The sequence below is a fragment of the Cygnus atratus genome, chromosome 1, assembly GCF_013377495.2.
Source record: "Cygnus atratus isolate AKBS03 ecotype Queensland, Australia chromosome 1, CAtr_DNAZoo_HiC_assembly, whole genome shotgun sequence".
NCBI lineage: Eukaryota > Metazoa > Chordata > Aves > Anseriformes > Anatidae > Cygnus > Cygnus atratus.
In genome coordinates, this window is record NC_066362.1 from 72,786,794 (window position 1) to 72,803,855 (window position 17,062).

Below are 17,062 nucleotides of genomic sequence, written 5' to 3' on the forward strand. Positions count from 1 at the left end.
TATATATACACACACACGCACACATTTCAGTCCAGCAATAGTTAGTTACATGCAAGAAGTCTGGAAATTTATGTTTCATATGATTAGGAAGCATTTGAAATTGCTGTTGTTTATAAGCTCTGTTAATTAGTTACATTTAATAATAATTCTTTATTATTTATGTCACCATTTAAGTTACCAAAGCTTGAAAAGTAAACCATGTACTAACATTGGTTTTGTATGTCTGTCCACAAGAGGTCTCTCACTTGCTGAAATCCAGACTAATCAGTAAATGCTATGAAAAATGGACTGAGAAAAATACAAGCAACTCAGAGGAATTTTGTGTAACTTTTGAAGAGCTAAACAAACATTAAAACAATGCTCAGCAGGCCTAAGTAATAAAACTTTTATGATCAACTAATATATACAAACAAAATATTCTTGACAAAATTTGAGAGAGAAGGCCATATCTTAATCTTTGGAAAAAGAAAACATCTAGGACAAATTTTGGGAAGATATCCAAGCACCTTAAAGAAGGTCAGATTTGTACAAATTTCTCCCCTTTTGCAGAGCTGCACAGGTAGAACCTTTTGTAACACCATGTCTAAATCTCTTGTATCAACAACAAATCCTGAATTTGTTGTCTTTTGAGGAAGATTTTAAAGATTAATGAATAATTTTGCATTCATTTTTTTCAAGGCAAAAAAAGCTAAAATTCCCAGAAACTGAAGGAGTAGAATTATGTTCATCATTACCTATGCCTGCAGCCTTAAAGTGTAAAAGCTGAGGCAACTGTTTTCATAACATGGCCTTTTTATCTTCTTTCCAATTGCATGTTTTGGATTCAAAAGAAAATTAGCTGTCTCACTTACTCCATTAATCCTCATAAATGAGATACTAAACCCCTCTTTCTGCTTCCTTGAAGGAGACAAAGAAGATCCAAAAGATTTCCTGTGCTACTTAAGCTAAACTGAAATAGACCAACCTAAGCAAAGTGAAATCCAAGCCCATGTGAGGTGGGCTTGATATGAAGTTAGTTTGCCACAGCAGGGCACAATCACCAACTATATTGTATGCCTCCAGGTCATCACATTCAAAATGTTACCAGCAAAAGAAACGATGAATTGTTCACTGATATTAGATCATAAATCATCTATGTCCATCATGGATCAAGGAGATCATTTACAATAGTACTAGTACAGCTACCCATGTGTATCTAAGTGTTGAATATTCCTATTAGAGAGCAGTGGGGCAGAATGTGGCTCATAAAGGTTAAATAGCACTGACAATGTTTATACTAGTAAATTAAACAGGGACAGAATATGGGCTCTAACATTGTCCCGCAGTCATCTCCACTGTTTAAATAACAGCAAGCTGTAATGGCCATTAACATCCTCTCAGACAACACTGAAGTATATTTGGGGGTTAGCACAGGCCAGAGAGTGTTCCCAACAGCCCTCATGCATGTGTTTTGCAGGGGAAAGATGCCAGTTACGTGACACGAGCTATGCTGAGTCATTTATTCTCAGGGCTAGAGATCAAGCCCCAGTCCATTTTATTTAATAATACAGCTGTCATCATGAAAACCTGCCATCTTTAAAGAAGCCTGGCCATTTCAAAAAACATCACTAACTTCTCCCTTATACTGACAAGCCCACATATGGAAACACCAATCCATTGATGGGAAAGTGTGTTTCCTTGAACAGTTGCATTCTGTTTTAGAGTTGTGCCTTGGCATGTATTTAAAACAGTGCTGCAATTATAAACACGTCTCTAGTAGCAAGCACTTGAATCACCAGAGTACTTGCCATCACAATCTGTGTTCATCTGTTCCTAGCCCCTCAGCGTACTGACACAGAGGGCTAAATATTTTTTTCTTACCATATCCAAGTAGGGGCAACAGGCTTTCTAAGGGTACAAGAACCTCCATGCCAGGAGGCAGGATGTATCCTACACATGGTCAAGAAGTGAGAGATATCCCCTCAGTGGTTCCATCATCCCGTGCTCTACCATAGAGAAGAAATCATGCTACACATGCAAACAAGTTTGTGACAACCCAACATCTAGCTCAACAGATGTGTCACCTTTCTTCTACTCACAGTGAGAATGTGAATTACTTCACAACCCCAGCATGGAATCACAGAATGGTTTGGGTTGGGAGGGACCTTAAAGACCATTTAATTCCTACCACCCTGCCATGGGCAGGGACACCTTCCACTAGACCAGGTTGCTCAAAGCCCCATCCAACCTGGCCTTCAACACTTCCACAGATGCGGCATCCACAGCTTCTCTGGGCAACCCAGACTCACCACCCTCACAGTAAAGAATTTCTTCCTTATACCTAATCGAAATCTACCCTCTTTTAGTTTAAAGCCTTGTCCTGGCACTACACTCTGTGACAAGAGACCCTCCCCAGCTTTCCTGTAGGCCCCCTTTAGGTACTGGAAGGCAACTATAAGGTCTCCCTGGAGCCTTCTCTTCTCCAGGCTGAACAATCCCAACTGCCTCATCCTGTCATCATAGGAGAGGTGCCTTTGACCATCCATCATGGTACATGGGCATCAGTGGGGTCTTACTGCCAGAAATATGATCAATCTGGCATTTTAGAGAGCAATTCAACTCGTGAGTTGGACATTGTCTGCCATCCTCTATATAATACTATTTTTTTAATTCTCTTGTATCTTCATCACCACTGAAAGAGATCTGTAATAGGACCAGAACTGTCCATGACTGGGGGTCATGTTCAAAGTCATGATCTTACTAGTGGAACTTTCTTCCAAAAACACTCTGCAGGGTGGTAAGACTATGCTCACTTTCAAGAAAAGAGAGAAAGACAAGAATAAAGGTGGAGGGCAGGGAACAGACTAACTAAAGATGCCACTGATAGGCATATTTATTCTAATATCAAACCCTGTTATCACAAGCTTATAAATGTATCAAATTGTAAATCAAAGTCATGTCAACTAAGGACATGCACACTAATTGGAATTATAAGTACACTGCAAGGATTAACTTCAATCCTACCCCTTTGGACCACCAATACTGAAAACCACCAAGTTTGACCTTAGGCCATGAAGCTCTAATGAAAGCTGAGGACTGAATCAAGACTGAGTTTCTCACCCATCCCTTCCTACATTGTGTTGATGTATTCTCTTCATGCAAAAGTAGTTTCCTAGCCAATTACCCATTTGAGACTTTCCACCCTTTTGCATTTACCATCTGTCTTTTTTAAAATGTAATGAAACAGACTGCTTCACTCAAAGCAGGACTGTTCTCTTAAAGAAGCACAAAGCGGACAGTCAGCAGGGACAAGATGCGTAGGTGGGGAAGAACTGTTTATGTGCATCAGGACTGAGTAAGGTGACCTTCAAGGTCAACCCTTAATACGAATCTGGACAGCCATTTCTTAGCAGATGAATAGACTTAGCTCTGAGATCTCACCTTAAAGTATTCAGCTTCGCAGGTGGAATTTTCACCAGTATGTGAGTCACACTCTTCACGCACATTGGCAAATTCGATCCCATCTGAACAGTAGTGCTCCTCCAACTTGCTGCGGCAGCACTGTACCTGAGTCATGCTGATAAGAGGGTGGAAGCAATGGGTTAAGAATGTCATAAATAGGTCAAGAAAAGATAATGCAGCAGGTTTTGACAATGTGCGCTATTACAAGCCTCTGAGAAAGAGGTTCCTATAGACATACATTTTACTTAAAAAGTAAAGATATTCTTCAGACATGGACAGAAACTCTGGGTGACATGTTTAATACTGTTAAGGTGGTATGTTTAAGACAATTAAACTGTCTGTCCACCTTGCAGTCTCTCACAACAAATTTTGAAGTAAATGGATAACTTCAACCACATTTGACACTGGGCACTATCTCTAGGACGCTGCATTCTTGTAAGCTTTATCACAACTGGTGGCTGAACAGAGGAACCCAATCAAACAGTAGGAACCCAATCAATGCTCCTACTATAGAAAGGAGAAGTCAGGCCCTGGACATTGTGAGAGCCTGCAATCCTGAGACCACTCTATCCCAGCGCCTGCGTCCCCTTGCTCAAACAAGTACAACACACTGAAGGCAGCTCAGAGCATTGCCCTGTGGGAGAACTGGACATACATGGAGAATTGAAGGTATCAATGAAAGTCACAGTAAGAAACAGAGTGTCCTGCAAGAAAGTGGTGAAGAAAGACAATGGAGCAGGAAACTAAGCTTTGTTAGTTCCACTGCTCATAGAATCATTTTATCCCCGTTTCAGTGAATGAATTGAAAACACTATCTCTAACTCCTTTCTATGGAAAAAAAAAATCTGAGTGAGGAGGCTTTAAAGTCTTCCACTCCTGTCATTACTCCCACTCAAGGAGATGTCTCCCCTCTCTCCACTCTTTTCTTATGTGCGACTGTTGACTAGCATTGTGGGTGGATCTTGCAGCTTAAAGCTCTTCCACCACTACCTCCTGTAAGAAACACTGGGAAACAGGAAAAGAAGTTAAAGAAGAGAAACAAATGAGATTACACATACAAGTATATAAACATATCCATCTGTTTTCTGATAATGCTGTGCCACTGAGAATAAAGTTCCATGAGTTGCTAGGGAGAAAGGAAACTATCCAAAAGGTAATCCAAGCTGATAAATTGTATTTCTAGTACAACCAAGGCACTTAAAAGGCATGCCCAGCTATGTTAAAGCTCTACAAGAAATGTTCAGATGGACCCTATAAATGCACTTTTATACCCACTGGCTTGGGAAACCTTACAACATCTTACAGACCAACAACGTTGAACACGTTATCTTCACTGTTAACAATATTCACCATCTTTCTTTCCCCTCAACCCTGTTAACTTCAACTCATGAGAAAAATCTTTTCAAGGGTTACTAGAAATACATAAGATTATGTATAGATACTTAGTAAGCCAATACCTTTTACTCTTAAAAATTCTTTTTTCACACTGTCAGAAATTTTGGAGGTAGAAGGAAAAGAGTTTAGCTGCACTACTGAACCGCATGCTTCTCCTGTTGTCATCTGCAAGAATTAGATTCCTGTGAATCACTCCTAAAGGAGTTTCACTGCTCTTGATGACCACAGGATGAGCTTTTAGCTCCCAGGGGTTATAAGGGAGCCACTCTGTGGCCAAGCCATCCAGTCCAGCCCACTAAAAGCAGGGGACACACAGGTCTCAGATTCTGCTTCCCTGTGCATACCGGTGATGCAAGGATATCAAGCTACATTCCTGAAGATTCACGATTCCTATTTACTGGATTTTGTAATGGTCTGACTGTGCAGTTCTCACTTGGACAAAAACAGCTACAGGATTTCAATGCATAGGAACAAAAACTAGGTTAAGTTCATGAACAACTTATTCAAAAATAGACTCTAAAGTCATAGCTAGAAGTTATGCCCAGGACGGTAACTTTACTTGGCAGAATATATGAAGTTTTTAATATTTGATATAGTTCAATTTTGGAAGAATATGTAGTTTTTTTGTTGCTGAGATTCCCTCTGAAGCAGAGTTTCCATTCCCTGCCCAGCTCCAGGGTGGTCTGCCTGTCAGGACTCTGGAACCCTGTGAAACCTGAACTTCAAGCCCAAGAGTGTGAGAGCTGAGACTTTCCAGCTCCTTTAGCCCTCCAAGTCCTGTTGAGGATAGGGATATTAGCCATGGATAAACAAACAAACAAACAAACAGAAGCAGTTTTTCAGTAGATCTGTTTGATTTCCAGTGTGGCTTTTTTTTTTTTTTCCAAATACAAGTCATCTCTTTGAAATCCCAGACAAATTGGCAATTCCAACCAAAACAAGTAAGTTTCTCAAAATGTTTCCCACAGCTGTATTCATCATGTGGCCCACCCCAACTGTAACAAGGAATTAAACATCAATTGAATGGAAATTCTAGATTAAAATACCATTTGTTCATTCTCAGAACAACAACGGTAAAATCACACTTTGTTGCCCAAATCCTATAGTGAAATTGCATTGGTAGCAAATATTGCTTGAGACTGTAAGCACTTGAATGACTATAATAGAGGAAGAAATCCTTGAAAAATGGTAGAGAAAAATGCTACAGGAATCTGTACAGTACTGATCTCACAGTTGTACTTTAGTGTGCCCAGTTGACCACCCTTTTCCCTTTGCACACTGGCTCCCATGCTGATAGTCTCTATAGCATGTCACCAGAAGCAATTTAGACTACAAGACATTTGAGATTAAGATTATCCCTCCCTACCTGTTCAAAATTATGTGTCCCCTTAGATTAGACCCTAATATAATCCATACTCACTTTCTGCTTCACAGCAGAGTAAAGGAGCCATCTCTAATGCTAATAGGACATCAAGATTTGTCTCTTCGTGTAATACCTTTTAACTCTTCCTGTGTAATTTCTCTAAAAAGAGAGAAATTTAAAGCAAAAACAGGAAAGTACTTATTTAATTACTCCTAGTAAATAAAAAAAGCCAAAGGCTACTTCATCCTCATGTGCCATATTCTGTTTTTCAGTTAAAACAGTGTAACAGAACTTTACTGAACTAAATACTTATAATATGTATTTACAATATGGCTGAAATATTACTAGGATTAAAAATAGTAAGTATGGGATATCTAGGAGCAGGTAGCCTCATAACTGACATTCACTCAGGATATTTGAGCTAAAATAATTCATTTTCTGGTCTTTGAAAGATGGATTTTATTCATGCGTCACTAACAGACAGAAATCACTCAGACCTTTAAAAATACTTATTTTTTGTTGTAGATGCTCTTTTAAAATTCAAATTATTTCATTACTACATAATTTGATTATAAATCAAGTTAAGAAATTGTTTTTCATATTTTCACTTTTACTTTCTGTTAAAAGTTAACAAATTTTAAGCTATACGTCCATTTACCTCCACAATCCTTTCATCTTTCCTAAATCACTCCTAAAATAGTACAGATTTCCTAATCACCTATATTTCCTTTCATTTTACCTTTATTATAATTATCCTTCCTAGAGGGTACACTCCTGAAACAGCAAGGATTTCCTAATCACCTATTTTTCCTTTTATTTCTTTCCATAAAAACATTAAAACTTAACTTTGCTTTGAAAACAATTTTTCCTTTTTTTTTTCCACCCTAATTTAGACAATAAAACCCCTTCACTATCCCCTGCCTTTCTCCTGCTTATTAGCCTGTCTTCAAACTATACAGGTACTATTCATGTGCATAATGGAAGGCCTTTGACAAAATATATTAGAAATAAACTAAACTAACAAAAAAAGGCATGATTCCACTCCAGAATTATTTCGCCAAGACAAGCTGCCTCTTCCACCCTTGGACCTTTCAGTTCAAAATTTAACATGCAACACAAGGGAACTCAGGAAAACGAAGAGCAAGAGCAAGACCTGGTATTATGACTGATACAACATGGCAAGTGAAAATACTAATGTGCCACAACAATTAAAACCATATATTTGATCATATATTGTAAATCAGCAAGGGACTCACGTAAAAATTAGTGATTTTATAATCTTCAAAGTTAATCAGCTGCAACCCATATCCAAACTGTAGTTTACTTGATAAAAGTTTTCTTAAAGGAAAGAGGTAAATTTATATTGATGCTATATTTTACATACAGAAACAATACTGTTAACTTTGTGGCAGAGAAAGGACTGACTGGTTTTATTCATGAGGTGAAGTTAGCAAGTTATCCTAAATGAGTGGCAATAAAACCCTGACAATATAGCACAGTGTTCTTCTGTCCCTCTGACTGTGAAGCCAAAAATGGCTGGGAGGCACACTTAGCAAGCTATAGAGAAGAGATAATAACTAAAGAATACAAATGCTCCAAAAATAACTTTAAAGATCTTTTTCAGACACAAAACTGTGATAACTTTCATGTCCAAAGCCTCAGGCTCTTCCAGGCATACAATGCCATAAATCAATAAATGCCTATCAGCAGTTAAACATCTGGTTCCTATCCCTCCAAACGCTCTTGTCGTACTACTTCCTTGTGTTCCCATCTTGAGTCTGCATTCAAGGACTGCTACTTGTCTGCTTGGGAACATGGATCACCTTTTTGCTCTGTTTTGGCAGAGCACCTAGCAGAGTGTTGTGTACCTTCTTCTTCTACACATTCCTGCAACACTAATAATGAATAATGTTATTCCAAATGTAATTCCAAAAGGACTACACAATGCTAAAGACATGCAATTCTCATATGGAGATATGCTATTTCTGGCCCAGGAACTAAATTCACTTGCTAAGAGCTCTGGGCAGGGGAACCTCTACATTTTGAAAGGGAGAAGATTTATTGGACAGGTCAAGTTCCAAAAATAAATGGCAGCTGTTTCCTGCTGCTGTGAGTTTGACCATGTCACAAGAAAATGGATGAATGGGCAAAAAGCTGCTGTTATAGCAGCCAAATATATAATTCATTAAAACCCTACACTCACATTTTCTGAGTCATGAAGTCATGAAGGCATATATAACAATACTGTTACTTTCCAGAGTGATAATGCAATGAGCAATATGCATTTGTGGGTCAAGCAACCACAATAAGAGATTGCAGACATGACTGGACATTACTGGGAACCTTGCTTCAACTTAAATGAAACCCAGTAACAGCAGCCAAGTATACCTTATGAATTCACGTGAACTTCGGACTGACGGCTGGCTCACCTTCGTTGTAGGTCAAGAAAGCAAATATATCTGCAGTCTCAAGTGTCCCATATTCACTAAGTTATGCTGACACAGATGTTAAGTTCCTCAATAACCACAAGGGAATTTGGGGGCTGTATCCTGAAGAGACACCAAAACCCAGAACCTTCCGCCTGTTTCTAAGAAGCACAGCAGATGCTAGAATGGTAGTACTTGCACGGAAACCCTTCCTAATTCCTATGAATGCACTTTAAATAGTTGGAATCAGGTCAAGTGGTTTCACTTTAATTCAGTACGGCAGCTTATTCCTCATGCAAATAAAAGAAAGGGTGATTTGAAAAGCAAAAGAAAACTCTAGGAGTGGGCCTACTTTGAGGGAAGGACTGAATCTGAGATGCCATTATGTTTTAAATCCTAAACAAAGGATTCAAAAACTGCATGCAATGTCTGCCAGAACACGTACTCACACCCAGCCTGTTCTGTGTTGCATGGTCTTTGCAATGTAACTATGCAAAATCACTTTTACTTCAGTAACTTCATCTCTTCACTTCACAATGTATTTTTCCCTTGCCTTCAACTGCTAACCTTGTGAACCCAAGCTGAAACATTGTGCTGGTTTGCGCATGCAGGGCAAAGCAACCAACCTCTGGCATAATTTATTACAGAATTACATAATTTATGGCCCAAGAGGCCATAGTTTTTTAAACATGTTTTTGTTTTGTTTTTTCAGACTGTTTGTCCAACACCATGCTGCACTAGATAGTCAGAAGACCCCAGCTGTGGTTTAAACAACCAAATAAATGACAGACATCACACATCCTGGCCCCCAGGAGCTCCTGTTGTGTAGGTGTCTAAAGAGGAAGCAACCTTTGAAATCTGAAGCTTTTTTTTTGAAATCTGTAATAAATAAGTCATCCTGTGCCATGTTCTCCTCCTAGACCTCAGCAGATGTAATAAATCTGGTTTTGGTTTCACTCACGTTTCTGTGCAATAGGAATGAATGTGCAAAATCAATGTTGTTAACCAAGTGTGCTTGCAAAATGAATCATGCTCCCTCACTGATCATTCTGGCTATGGTTATACCAGTAATTAGCAATACAATTTGGCTCTTACTTTTGTGTCTGAAGTAGCATCATAAAGTGATTCTGCTGTATCTTTCACGGATATGCCAGTTAGCAACCATAACTGGAGTAAAATAATATTGCCATTAAAGAAAGTAGTCAAAGTTGCCAATTTTACTGAGTCATTTTTTAGCATGGAGCCAAGCTTCAGGGGGAGCTATGTTTATTTATGCTACAGTTATGAATAGATGCAACTGAATATATCCACTTCTATTTCTGTCTATTTCTGAGTGCTCATGCCTCTCACAGAATGCTTGACTTTACCCATTTCTGATTTACCATTATATCACTATAATTTACTTAGTTAGGTACCAATTATGCTCAAAACTTGATGAAGTATTAATAAGCTTTTTTTCAGTTTTCCTAAAAAGTCCTAAAGACTCTCTAAAACAGCAAACTTTGAAAGAATAAATTACAGTTACAGCAGAATCACAATTCACATTAATCAAATTATCATTAAATCATACAGATTCTTGCTCCCAGATTGTTCAAAAAAATGGTTTCCTGTTTTTCTCGCCTGTTTCGTCTGTAGCTCTTCTGACTCTTCAAGTATTTCCTAAATTGGGATTTAAGCCCTATCTGTCAATTCTTCTGCGTAAGAGACTGCCTTTGATGCCAATACAAATGCAAAAGTCAGAAAACATGAACAGACTTGACTGCAAGACAAATTCTTTCCTTAATAATCATCGATCCAATATTTCTACAATTACTAAGATTAAATCACTTTGCAATCCACTTGAGAAGATAGAGGTGGGCAATGCAATGTGCTTTAAATGGAGAGATGTAAAGTCCTCTGTGAAGCTACACCTCAAACTACCAACCACAAATCGTTAGCTCCACAAATAAAATTAACAAGCTTATTTAATGGCAAAGATAACACAGGCTGTCACTGAGAGAAAAAATATGAATGTCTCTAAATCTGTAAGACATTCAGTATAACCAAAATACTACTGTGCTACTAATTTTAACATTTAACTTCATTATTTCATTTGCTAGATAGCAAAAAAGAAATTAGTATCACATTAAATTTCAGTTGAATTAAGAAATTAAGTATTAACTAAAGGTTACTATATTATACAAATACATTTGATAGAAGTAGGATGCCCTAAGTAACTAGCAATCTTGTGAGTTAAGCTTTAAGCTCTCCAATCCCGAAACACAACTAAGAACTGCAGACAATTACCCACGTGGCACCACACAGAATAAACAGTTTTGAAAGGCTGTTTTACATACATAGATATGTATGCATGCAATCTATATATTATTCAAAATGTTATTCATGTACATGATCTGCTGTGTTTCTTGAAAAATTTTTTCTCAAGAATTTCAACCTGGGCTAGATTCTCAGTCAGTATCAACTGAAGATGTTCTGCTGACGTTAGCATAGCCATGCTGAGATACATGGAATATAGGCTGAGTCCAAGCCCTGCAAGCAGAGTACGGTGAAAAACCTGACTAAGAGACACAGCATACATCAAACAAGTTAGAGCTGAGTGACTCTGAACAAGACCAATAGCAGAAATTTAAAAGACCTAATGGAATTAAGTTTGGTCTTCAGGTTTCTCTAAGGTTAGATATGGATTTAGAAAATTTTGTTTTAAGAGCTAGGTGTTTCATACCTGCCATTCCCTCTGTTTTACATGAAAATAAAAATCACAGTATAATAAATAAAATACATAATCATATACCTGCATTCTCTGGACTCGGAAATTAATGGTAGAGAAGTACATATTCTGTTTTTGTTTGCCCATTCAATACCCTTGTCACAGCATTCTTCCATTGAAAGATCTGCAGAAATGAGGAAAGAAAAACACAATATATTTAATACAACCTTAGTAAATGGCATTGCATCTGCCTATTAGAAGAAAAAGAGAAAGTTCATTCTGCCCTCCCTCATCTACACACAGAACAGTGCTCCCATCCATGGCCAAATGAGGCATCCATTAACGCCTTGCAACCAGCCCAAGTACTCGAGTTACTCTGTGAAGCAAACTGGAACTTCCCCTATCCTTCCAAATAAAGACACATACCAAGAACTTCTGCAGAAAACAGTTCAGACAGAGTCATGCATAATAAAGGGTTATGTCCAATTGCATTCCTTTATTTTCAATGGTGGCAGTAGCAATAAGGAACCTCCAAAATCCTGAAGAAGACAAGATAAATCAAATAACTGACTGATATGAGAGACAGATGAATCTCGTTATAAGTAAATTTACAGAACTATTTTTTCCTGAGGTTATTATCTAATTAATGTTTCACTCACAAGTGAAATGTCTGTAAATGCAAAAGTATTGTACAGAGAGACAGAAAGCTATATAGTATTTTGATCACTTAATATATGAAAGAAAAATTATATAGATACCAATTGCTACCAACCCTGAAACTCAGAGGAAAAGCATACTTAAGATAATTATTTGTACAGAGTATGATTTTTGTAGAAATCTCTAATTGAAGGAAACTAAATACTGTTAATGAGCTGACAATCACTACAGGTTTGCTTCATATTCCAAGTGCAAAAGTTCACTGCACAGCAGGTGTATCAGAATTTGGAATAAAACATGAGTCATATTTTCCTATTAATTATCTTGCAGTCCAGATACTGAACAGCTCCTTGTATAACAAATACGCAATCTTTGTTTCATCTGTTTTTGACTGATTGACCTCACGGGTTGCACCCAGGAGTGCTGAGGGAGCTGGCTGATGTCATTGCAAGGCTACTGTCAATTAACTTCGAGAGGTCATAGTGACTGAAAAAAGCTTCTGAAGAACAGGAGAACAAATGTCCACCCTAGCTTCAAAAAGGGTGGGAGAGAACATCTGGGGAACTACAGGTGTCTGTCAGTGTCCTCTCACTGCCTGGAAAGATGATGGAGAAAATCCTCCTGGAAACTGGTTCTGAACACGAGGACAAGAAAGTGATCAGAAGAAGTCAGGTGGGATTTATGAAGTGGAAATCATGCTTAGACAACCTCTGAGCCTTCCACAATGAGGCGACTAGACTGGTGGATGAGGGGAGAGCAACAGATGCTGTTTACCTTGACTTCACCATGTCTTTTGATACTGTCTCCCGTAACATCCTCTTAAACAAAGTGACAGTGTACAGGTTAGGTAAGTGGACAGTGAAGTGGATTGAAAACTGGCTGAACAGCCAGGCCCTGAGCATTGTGGTGAAGTAGCACAAAGTCCATTTGTGGGCAAATCACTAGTGGTGTACCTCAGGGCTCAATACTGGTTCCAGTACTGTTTAACATCTTCATCAATGATCTGGACACTGTGAAAGAGTGCGCCTTCAGTCAGTCCAAAAATGATACAATACTGGGAGCAGTGGCTGATGCACCAGACAATTGTTCTGTCATCCAGTGGGACCTCAACAGGCTGGAGAGCTGGACAGCGAGGAACTTCATGAAATTCAACAAATGGAAATGCAAGTACTGCATCTGGAGAAAAATAGCCCCCTGGCAGCAGTACACACTGAGGGCTAACAGGCCAGAAAGCAGCTCTGTAAAGAAGGACCTGAGTGTCCTGGTGGACACCAAGCTAAACATACGCCAATGACCACCATGACCACCAGTGCATCTGTGGCAAAGACAGCCAACAACATCTTGGGCTGCATTAGGCAGAGCACCACCAGCAGGTCCAGGGAGGTGATCCTTCTCCTTTATCCAGCACTGGTGAGGCCTCGCCTGGAGTACTGTGGCCAGTCCTGGGCTCCCCAGTTCAAGAGAGAGATTGACTTACTGGAGCGAGTTCAGTGCAGGGCCACGAGGATGACTGATATACTGGAGTATCTTGTATTTGGGGAGGCTGAGAGGGCTGGGACTGTTAGCCTGAAGAAAGCTCGGGGGGGAGGGGAATGGTGATGTTCTGATCAATGTATATAATAAATACCTGACATGAAGAAGAGGGACAAATGAAGTTTCACCTCAACACAAGAAAGCACTGTAAGAGCTACTGTAGTAAAGTAGCACAGTAAAAGCTACTGTAAGAGTGTTCAAACACTGGGTGATCTCAAGAGGTCCCTTCCAACCTACATGACTGATTCTGTGACTCATTCCTTAATGAAAAAATAAGTAAGACCTTTCCATCTGGACATCTTGGTGCTGCACAGAGGAAGGCAAATCTCATTTAATTATTTTTGAGAGAGAGGCTGAAGTAAAGAAGGATGAAATGATTTGCCCAAATTACACAGCTAGCTGGTGGCATTAACAGGGAACGTACATCAGGTAATTCCCACACACCTCTCTCCACTGGATCATTAAATGCCTCACATGATTCCCTCATTCTTAGCTTTGCTCCACACATATCTAAAAGGTACAAAATTCAATAAGCAGCAGCATTATATTCAAGACTACCCATCTTCACCAATGACTTCCTGCAGTCTGGTAAGGGCAAGCATCCATCTCCTCTGGTTCTCCCTGCCCAGTTACAACGCTATTGTTCCCTAGGTTCTTCTGCTGAGTGTTACAGCCTCCCTCCACCTGTCCATGTATCCACATCCTAACCTATTGCAATCAAAATAAGTGGAAATATTATTTAACCTGTTCATGACCACATTTATTCTGACACAGACCACAAGGAACTTATAGGAGTACCTCAACTGGTAGATCTTCATACATGGAGCAATAAAGAGCAGCCGAAAGCAATTAGAGAAGATAAGCCTCCCCAGTATCACAGTTGCTTGCAGAGAACAACCTTTATTCCTGACTAGTGATGATAATCCAACAATTCAAAGCAAAAGGGAAAAAAGTTTAATAAGATTTTGGATGCATCAATCATCTAAATGTTGGTACCCTTAAGGCATTTACCAGCTCTACTGTGCAAAGCTCTTGACTACTGAGCACGTTTCTGGCTATCCCTTTTTAGGAGAGATTAAATCAAAATGGAAAATGTATTAAGAAAAGCTAGGAGGATGGTCAGGAGAAAAAAAGCCCTGTTATATGAGGAGAGGCTGGAAGAAGTAGACCATTTTTGCCTAGATAAGTAGAGCTTGCAAAAGGATGTGGTTCCCCATCAACAAATATTATAGCAGTAAACAATAATCAGAATTATGGGATCAAGTAAAAAATCATTATATTTCCAAATGGAATTACATTAAATGTTAGTTTATTACAGAGCTCTGTACTCAATGACCCAGGTCATCCTTCTAGTCTTACTTATATACCCAAAATATTGGTCAAAACTCTGTCATCCTGAAGTCAAAGCAGCGTTTCTTTCGAATTCCTCAGTGTGTCCAGAATTCATGCCAGTGTCTGAAAGCTAATTGTAGCTTATAATGACACAGAGAAAATCTGTCTTGTAAATAAATATCTCCCTGTGGTGAAAGACATGCATTTGTGTCTGATCTGTTCTTTGGGAATAGGGACCCTGTCTGGTGCTCTCTGTTTGCCAGCATACTGCTAACAAACTTTTAATGCATCAAATCTCATACAATGTGTTACAAATAACTGTGTTTTTTAGTGCTATTGTCTGCAATTAATCCTATCCGTGTTGAAAAATGATGCACAGTTAACTAAAGTGCAGAGCTGGCTGCAGGTTTCTGCAGGGCTTTATACAAATGGGTCTTTAGCCAAGTTCCTCCCCAGAAGGACAATCCCTGGCTCTGGACACTGATTCTTCCCTCCCAGCTCTGGCAACACACCTCTACTCCAACCAAATAACTCAAGAATTCAAAGCAGGCCAAGCTAAGCAACCTCGTCTGTAGGAGTGTATCCAGACAAAGAAGGATTTCGGATAGATTGTGGAGGGAGAACTGTGGTCCAGGCTCTTTTTTTTTTGTGACATCACAATTCATATCCTCCAAAGATCCTGCCAAAACTCTTTTGAGAATAGAGGGAAGCGAAAAACAAGCAGTAAAAAAGGACTCCACCCTCAAAGCCATTCTTCTAAAACATAACAATAAAAGAGTGAAAAACATTTTCTCTAGCTTTGCAGTTTGTCTTTTAAAAATGGTCATTTGTGGACCAAGCTCTACCCTTTCAAAAATCTCTGAAAGTATTTGCCTCATGCTTCCAGGTTCAACTCGTGACTGCACTGGAATTTATTCTAACCTTCTGGCATTAAGAGTTGTTAATGATTATTTTGAAAGAGGATACACTTATCGTCTTGTAACTGTATTTTTCGAGTACTGTGGATTGAACCGTACATGTGCATATTCATGTGGCTCCCAGGTGGAAATCTTTGCGCAAGCAGTTCATATTGAGGCTATTCGTGCCTTCTTGCACCCTCTTCAGGGGAACCAACAGCATGGGGCAGCCATGGCTTGTCCTCAGTTCTCATAACCACAAGCTCATCATAGGGAGCATCTGGAAAGGAGGTAGTGGAAAGCAGACAACAGGAACTATCCCAACAACATCTCAGAGAATCTCACTCACCGCATAAAAAAAGTGATGGTTCTTTTTTGTCCGAATGTAACCATGCAGCTTTTACTGGCAGTTGACTGACTGGCTTGTGGCACCTCTCAGTGTTGGAATGCCAGAGATGTTCAAGTACAAATTACAGTATTGCTTTTCTGAACCTGGTGCCCCTTCAAACTGTTTTGCCAAGTGCATAATGTTTCATGCAAGTCGGCCAGAGAAATCTCAGGCATCTGAGAGACAAAACATTTCTGGGAAAGGCTGATGATATTGTGTGTGTTCAGATGAAATATGCACCTCTATTTGGAGCGAAGAACCCTACAGAAAGTTGTAACATGCAAGAATACACTGTGTGGTCCCTTTTGTATGCTTGTGATGCAATCGTTCAGCTTTTTGATATCATGAGACAGAAAGATATGAAGATAAACCCACGATCTGTTAAGATGCTAACATTTACCTTTCACAGATATAGGGATTTTGCAGGCTAATTTACTGATTCAGGACAAAATTCAAGCCTACTTTGGACAAAATCAAATGCAGCTTCATCACGGCCTTATCCCTGTAAAAAAAATACGTGCAGCAGGGCATCCAAGAGAACTTGAGTTGTGAAAATTGTACATGCTAGTATGGCAACAGCTAGGATCCCTGTCATGACGTTAAAGAGGTATGTGCAGTATTCTGACAGAAGTTTCAGGAGTCCTCTTCAGGGAAGAGTACAGTAGAAACACAGCTGGAACTCAGGTCTCTATTTTTAGGAAAGCTGTCATCAATAAGACTTATCAGATAAGAAGCGATTAAGGGCCACAACTTAAAATGTTTTGTGCACATGATGCATTCATATGCTAGCTATGAACTATGCTGACACAGACAAAAAGTGTGTGCATATAGTAGTTTTAAAAAACGTTGATCTCTAATCTTAACAGGACTGCCATACTGTGGAGGAGTTCAAAGCAAGAAATGTGGTCAAAATCTGTATAACTT

General features: G+C 39.1%; 1 protein-coding gene across 3 annotated transcripts in view; it reads right to left on the reverse strand.

The window, feature by feature from the left end:
• Nucleotides 1–17,062, reverse strand: part of FBLN1 (fibulin 1) — an 81,763-nt gene that overhangs the window by 55,559 nt on the left and 9,142 nt on the right. For 2 of the 3 annotated variants that reach the window (XM_035551020.2, XM_035551022.2), the window contains exons 2-3: nt 11,417–11,516; nt 3,421–3,556 (exon numbers count right to left, since the gene is read on the reverse strand). In XM_035551020.2, the coding sequence (XP_035406913.1) occupies nt 3,421–3,556; nt 11,417–11,516 (236 nt within the window). Of the gene's footprint in view, nt 1–3,420; nt 3,557–11,416; nt 11,517–11,758; nt 11,800–17,062 lie in introns of those variants that run through there. The other variant, XM_035551021.2, reaches the window with a different exon arrangement.